A 6749-nucleotide genomic window follows, 5' to 3' on the forward strand; every position below is an offset into this window, starting at 1 on the left:
TTAGTTCATTTAATCTCTTTCCCTTAGAAGTGAAGTGGAAATTAAAGTGCATGGTTTTTTTCAGAAATTTGCCCTCAAATCCAAATGTCACAGATGCTTTGCAAACTAATACACAAGGTACCGTGTAAGAAATGAGACAGTGCTGAACTCCATTGTTTGAGGTGTAAGTACAAAGAAAGATTTCAGGGCTAAGTAAGTTCATTGCTCTCGCGCCAGATATAGATTCAAAGGCAGACTTAAATATGAGCCAAAAGGGTACTGTATATTTATGTGGAGTACCCAATTAGTTGCTAGATCGGTCCCTCAGCCTTGTAGCTCATTACAGTACTGAGATTTCTTTGACTTCTTATCCTGGATTGTTCTGGTTAACCAGCAGAAATTTTCATATAAATAGCAATACGTGACTTTTGGCCCACAGACTCTCTCTTGACATCCTGCAGCAAATACTCTGGGAAAATTTTCAAATAAGATTCTGTATTTTGTCCTTGCTGTTAGCTGTCCATTCTGATGTGAGGACAGAGTCCATTGTAGCTGGAGACATTTCACTTGCAAGACGCGTCTCCTCCTTTGTAAGGCTTTATCAACTCGTTATTTTCTCCTTTCCTCTGGTTGTGTTGCTTTGTTTAAATACCGATCATTCTTGAATAGATAATATTGTTCAGCATCTTTGACAGCCAAAATAATCCTGTTTTCTTAAAACTTTGAGTAAAATGATTGACCTTACCTCAGACCTTTCATTGTCATCAAGTAGAAGAGAAGTTGATGCTTCGCTTCTACAGGAAAGGAAGCTGATGGGCTTTTTTATGAATGCTGACGCATTCCATGTCTTTTCCTCTGAATCAGACAAAGCTGGTCATTTCAAGTACTCTTTAGTTGGACCGTCATAAAACACAGGTAAAACAACTTGCCCATTGGCTCTTCTGTGCTTCTCGGAGAAGGGATACGCTCTGGTTATAACCTTCCGTTGCTTGCAGGGTCTTTAAAGTTGAACAGGTTTTCATAGTCCTTCATTCTTGGTTTTCTCTTTAGTTCTGAAGTAGTGATGGGCAAGCACGTGTGATCTGGAGGAAATGCAACAGATGTTGGGCTTTCATGTGTGTCCAGAGATGCTGGACTGCCTAACTCCTGGCTTCTTTTATCAGAAGTTCAAGTTGAGTAACCTGAATGAAACAGGAGTTGGTATTCCCAGCCTTAAGTAGACAATTCTCCACTCCTAAAGTGAATAGGAAAGCATTCATTGATAAGTGGTACTGTGAGGACAGAAATATCTTTGACTAAAATCAATGTAGATTGCTTGGAGGCTTCTGCAGCTTGTGCTGTTGCCTGGTTGGCAGCTAAAGGCTATGTTCTCTTTCAGCTACTCCAGTTGCTGTCTCATGATGTCTTGAGCTTAGCAGCACAGGTGAAGAACTGAAAATCTGTTTTCTGTGGCAGCATTCTATGAGTTAAAACAGAAACCAAATTACAGTGAAAATACCCGGTGAATAAGACACGTTAAGACTGTAGGTCTTGATCAATGTATTCCAAGTTTTTTGTTTCTCCCTTTTTCAAAGTATCAGTGATCCTGTCTTGTTTCTTACATTCTGTTTCAGCAGAGTGTTTGGGCAATAGGAAAGATCTTCCCCATCTGGTACCTTAAGTGACTTGCCCAGGCAATCAGATTACAGTTGCCATCTGTCTTGACTTGTGTCAAAGAGTGTACATTGATCTGAGTATTGATCCAGCAGGGATGGGAGCTTTGACAGCAAATTTAATAGAATTGCCATGTTAAAATAACCTGACCTCCAGTGGGAGGTTTAAATGAGACTTGAGTAAAAACTAATGCCCTACATTTTTCATACTCTCTGCCTCTCAGCAGCAAGGTTATTAGAAGGCTTTTGCTCTAGTTCAGCTTAATTCAATTCCAATTTTGAATCTTGCTAGATTCCATGATTTTCTGGAACACATTTTTCTGACAGCTAGTAATTGTTCTGTTTTATTTCGCACGTTGAGCTGTCTGCTGTAACTCCATTTGCTTCACAGAACTGGAAGGGGCCTCTTATGATTTCCAGATCTCTCGCAGTTTTGTGACTTGATGCTCTTTTTGAACCGGTCAATATCTGTCTTCAAGCCTTCCAGCTCCTTCTAGCCTTCCTACTTTGAAAAGCTTTCTAGAACACAAAGTTGATCTGGTCAAGCCAATTTCATTCCTGGCAGTTCTTAGCAACTTGTTTCTGTGTCAGAACTGTTTGAGGTTACATAGTGCTTCTCTTGAGGTTTCCACCTTGGTCTGTGCACCAAGATCAGTTGTTTGTAGTCTTTTTACTGAAAACAGCTTGTGAGCTATCCTAGGCAAGCAGATAGGTGCACAGAACTGGGAGTGAAGAACCCAAGCTGAACAAGAACACTTGGCAGCATTGTGCACGGAACCTCAGATGAGGGCTTGCCGGGGTGCTGTGCCACGGCACGGCGTTTTCTCTGGCTGTGCTGGAAGCAAGTGGAAAGGGACCATTGACTGTACTGGGTTAGTGATTCAATTATCCTGTGACTAGTACATGGCATCTTGCCTGTCGCTGCAGTTCTGTCGTCTGCAGCAGAAATTTTTTGGTAGTATTTTTCTTCTTTCAGTTTGCAGGGTCTTTTTGTAGCAATGTCTCTCAACTTTATCACAACTTAACTCTTATTTTTGAAATAGTTATAAGAAGGGAAGTCAAAGACAAGTTCTCAAGACCAGAATTTCTCTAATCTTTTCAGCATTAAGCTCTTTGCAACTCTAAAGTCTTTTCAGTGATTCCACATTTTTATGTAATCTGTAGTATCATACTTGAGTTACTAGTATTAAATTGTGCCAGACTAAGTCATGCTTCTGTTTCCAAAGAACTCATTTTCTTAATAGCATGTACTGAAACTATTAGTGGGACATGGAGAAGCATTGTCTCAAAAAATATTGCTGAAGTCAGACTAATTGACCTACTTGACAGAAAATCCTTCTTAAATTTGGTAGCATTTACTGTTGAAGTAAGAAATTTTAGTGATTCAGATTGGCTGAAAATTGGTTTTAGGTGCCAATTCTTTGGGAGCTCTGAGTTGGAAGTGTGATAGAGTGCTGCTCTGTGTTTAAGAGTTTCAATTCTAATTGAAATGCAAGTCAAGACACTGCCTGCAGTGAACAATCTTGGAAGCTGGAAAAGTCTCAGTCACTTCTCTGTTGTCTAGTTGTGTTCCTTGTCTGGAGCCTGTGCCTCTCTCAAATGTGACTTGTGCTCTTCACGTACCAGCATTTTTTTCCATAATGTAATTAGAAGAGCACAACATCTGCTCTTCAACCCCATTTGTAGCTTGTTCTCAAAGGTACTAAATGTCAAATGCAGCGGATTTTCATAGTGTGGATTTTGGCTTCTGGGTGTGTCACAGTGCTGCTTCTTATCTCCTGTCATCCAAACTTCACGTACACGTAGGTGAAGAGACAAGTATTTGAATAACCGCTGTTTTGATATCATCTTGCAGATCAGTTTACTCACTTTGCGTACAGAATTTAGTCATCTTCGGGCTTTCACACAGATAAAACTAAAATATTCAGTATGCACTAAGCATTTTTAGAAAACAGAATATTCTTTCAAGATGGAGTGTGCTTAACTAAATACCTTTGCTTTGAAACTGCCTTACCTTGACACGCTCATCCAGGATTGCTGGACTCCAGCAGTTAGATTTCTTACTGCAGATACAAACCCGATGGGAGGTGGGAGGGGCTTTTAGTGATTCTGTGTTAGATGCATCGGTCATGGGTGAAGTTACTTCCTTCTGTAAATACCGTCGCTGGGGAGGCTGTAGTGGTAGGCACAGGCTCGTCTCTACTGCCTCTGGGGCCGCTTTGTCTGCTGTACAAGACTGGGATACTACAGATTACAAGACTTTCAGCATCTTTGTAGTTGTGCCACTATATCTAGAGTAAGTTTTAAACACGGCAACCTGCATATGCATTTAACTGCTTGTGTATTGGGTATTAAGGATAAACATTGGAGTGCATGTGTGACTTCATCCCTTTATTTTGCAGTTTTGAAGTGATAAAAGTTATCCATGGCAAGTTATTGGATATGGTGGGAAAAGTCCAGTAAGTAGTGACACTTTCATCTCATTTCACTGCAGGCATGTTACTAGTGCTTTGTTCAGTATACTGTAACTGTTCTGAAGTTCTGAACTTTCTTTCACAGAATACCCATTATGCTGGTTGGAAATAAAAAAGACCTGCACATGGAACGGTATGTGAACTCCAGTACGTGAGAAATGCAAGACAGCAGCCGTCATTCCTGTGGCTGCATTGTGCTAGTTTTGTTCTTGGCTTTCTGTAACTAAAATCAAATTGTAGGTTAAAATAAGGTACTGGCAAAGGAATTGTGTCCAGAATGTGAACTGGGAGCCGTGAACTTATGATGTAATGTTGACTTTTGCTCTAAGGTTCCAGGGACAGTCGATTAATGCTTTGTTGTTGATTGGTTTTTTTGGTGGTTGTTCAAAACAAGAAACAGAGATGTATTTCTCAGAACTGTGGAATACCAGATGATATTACAGGTTATGAGAACAAAGTGATACTTTGGGACAGCTGCTCTTCTGGGTCTCGTAGCAGTTCTACCTGGCCCACTAGTGTATCTGACAGCAGCCAAAAGCAAATACTCTGGATCAGACTTCACAAAATATTCCTATTAGGTGCATGTATGTGCCTCATAATGCTGAGGTCTTTTCTGATGTATCAAGTTCTAATTCTTTTACAAGTTATGAAGTATCATACTTTTTTTTCCTTCGGTCAGGGTGATCAGCTATGAAGAAGGGAAAGCTTTAGCGGAATCCTGGAACGCAGCTTTCTTGGAATCTTCTGCTAAAGAAAATCAGGTAAGGGGCTTACGAATCACTTCATTTGAATAGCAATGTAATGGCATGACTCATAGTTTCACTTAATGAAGGAAGCTAAAATATTTGCATGTACATTACAGGTATTTTGTGTAGATGGTTGGAAACAAAATGGCTGTCTGCTTCAGGTTTATTATACGAGTTTTACCGTGCAACTGTAAATGGAGGGAGGAAGCGGAGAACTGAAAGTTAAGCTTCACTGAACATAGCAGAACACTCAGTGACAAACTGAATCCCCGTGGTGGGTGGAACAGGGTCTGTGATCTGCTGCAGTTACCTTAACCAGGAGGTCATTGCCGTTTCAGAGGAGTGTGTCGGTATAAGGGGACAAACCTCGCGTTTTAAGGTTGCTAGGCAAGGCATGGTCTCTCTAGTGCAGGGAATAATCATTTTGTGGGTCCGTGGGGTGGGGGGAGAGCAAACAAAAAGATGTTAGAATACAACAGAGGCTGTCAGACGTGACTGTGGTACAGCTGTAGTGAAGCTGCACTATCTGACCCAATATAACCCCCATGCGTTTACAGTTGTTGGTTTTCTATTACAGAAAGGAAGTGTTTTAATTACATGTCAAATAACATCTTTTTTCTTGATTGCTCTAACTGTCTTCACAATGCCTCCTAAATATGTTCTGGTATTTGAATTTGTTCCTATGGCTGTTAATAATACTCTGTCACTGATTTGACATCTCTTGTAGCTAAGCTCCAATCCCAGACTCGGGGGCTCTTGAAGTAGTGGATAACTGCTGTGGATTGGGAAGGAGGGGTCCTTTTTTCCTCTCTCTTATTTTTTTTCTTTTGATTTTTTTATTTTTACCCCCGTAGGTCTCAGCAGCATTAAAACTTCTGCATTTTGAAAATTTATATGATAAGGCCAAAAGGACATCATCAGGCTAGGTCTAAGCAAATGAGTCCTTATGCAGAAGAACCAATTACTTTGTCTCATATTTAATGTAGAATATCACATCCTTGGCTTCCTTGATAACATGGGCACCACCAAAAGGGCAGTCCTGTAGCTAGGACAGGACCCATTTGAGGAGCTTTTCTGTATCTCTTCTCCCATCCCCAAAGGGAAAACAAACAGCCTTTGTCCAATGTCTGTTGTCAACAATTCTACTTGAGTAGTAACTATCAACAGTTACTTGAGTAAAGTTGGATTTTCCCTGGAAGAAAAACTTGGGAGATTTTTTTTTTTTCCCCTCCAGGTACACCACACTTGGAGCTAGTTTATCAGTATTTCTGTTACTGGTTAAGACTTATCCTTGTAAAAACTGAGCATGATGAAAGTCCGGCATTTCTCAGTATCTTCTCTGTACTACTGGAGAGCTTCAAAGGCATACCCAAGGAAACTAAATTGACAGTGTAAAGAATAAACCCGCTAACAGCATCTGATTTCCCACCCCCACGCTTTATTTTAAATAATTCAATACTTCTGGATTAGGCAAAGCCTGTACTCCTTTTGCTTTTGGCACGTGTTCAGTGTGGTGACTGCATAGCAATTCGTATCTAGCAGAATAGGTTACTGATAACTGTTCTGAGTTTGTCTTGTATGTGGATCGAGAAGAAAAAAGTTGCGTCTCTGCAAAGGTACTACAAGCTTTATATGGTGCTTGGCTTGTCCTGCATATTAAATTGCTGCACTAACAAAGTCCCGTTGACTGCCGTGTATTTGTGTCTGTTCCTTAGTCTCAGACTAAGTTATGCTGCCAGCTGAAGTTTATAGAGCAAACTTTGTAGCCTTTGGGGAAATTGGAATGGCGATTGTCTGTCAGATATTCAATATTCTGTACAGTCCTGTACAAGTATCGCAAAATCAGATGTTGTGTTCATTTTCACTGTCAAAGGTGTTCTTACTGTGTATTCTGTTCA

The 6749-nt window shown here is 40.4% G+C and overlaps 1 protein-coding gene across 1 annotated transcript in view; it reads left to right on the forward strand.

The window, feature by feature from the left end:
- Nucleotides 1–6749, forward strand: part of RHEB (Ras homolog enriched in brain) — a gene marked incomplete at its 5' end in the record, with an annotated part of 22528 nt that overhangs the window by 10160 nt on the left and 5619 nt on the right. Inside the window, 3 exons of the mRNA XM_010136239.1 lie at nt 4034–4090; nt 4191–4238; nt 4785–4866. Of these exons, the coding sequence (XP_010134541.1) occupies nt 4034–4090; nt 4191–4238; nt 4785–4866 (187 nt within the window). The remainder of the gene's footprint in view (nt 1–4033; nt 4091–4190; nt 4239–4784; nt 4867–6749) is intronic.

The sequence above is a fragment of the Buceros rhinoceros genome, unplaced genomic scaffold (genome assembly GCF_000710305.1).
Source record: "Buceros rhinoceros silvestris isolate BGI_N320 unplaced genomic scaffold, ASM71030v1 scaffold3555, whole genome shotgun sequence".
Taxonomy (NCBI): domain Eukaryota; kingdom Metazoa; phylum Chordata; class Aves; order Bucerotiformes; family Bucerotidae; genus Buceros; species Buceros rhinoceros.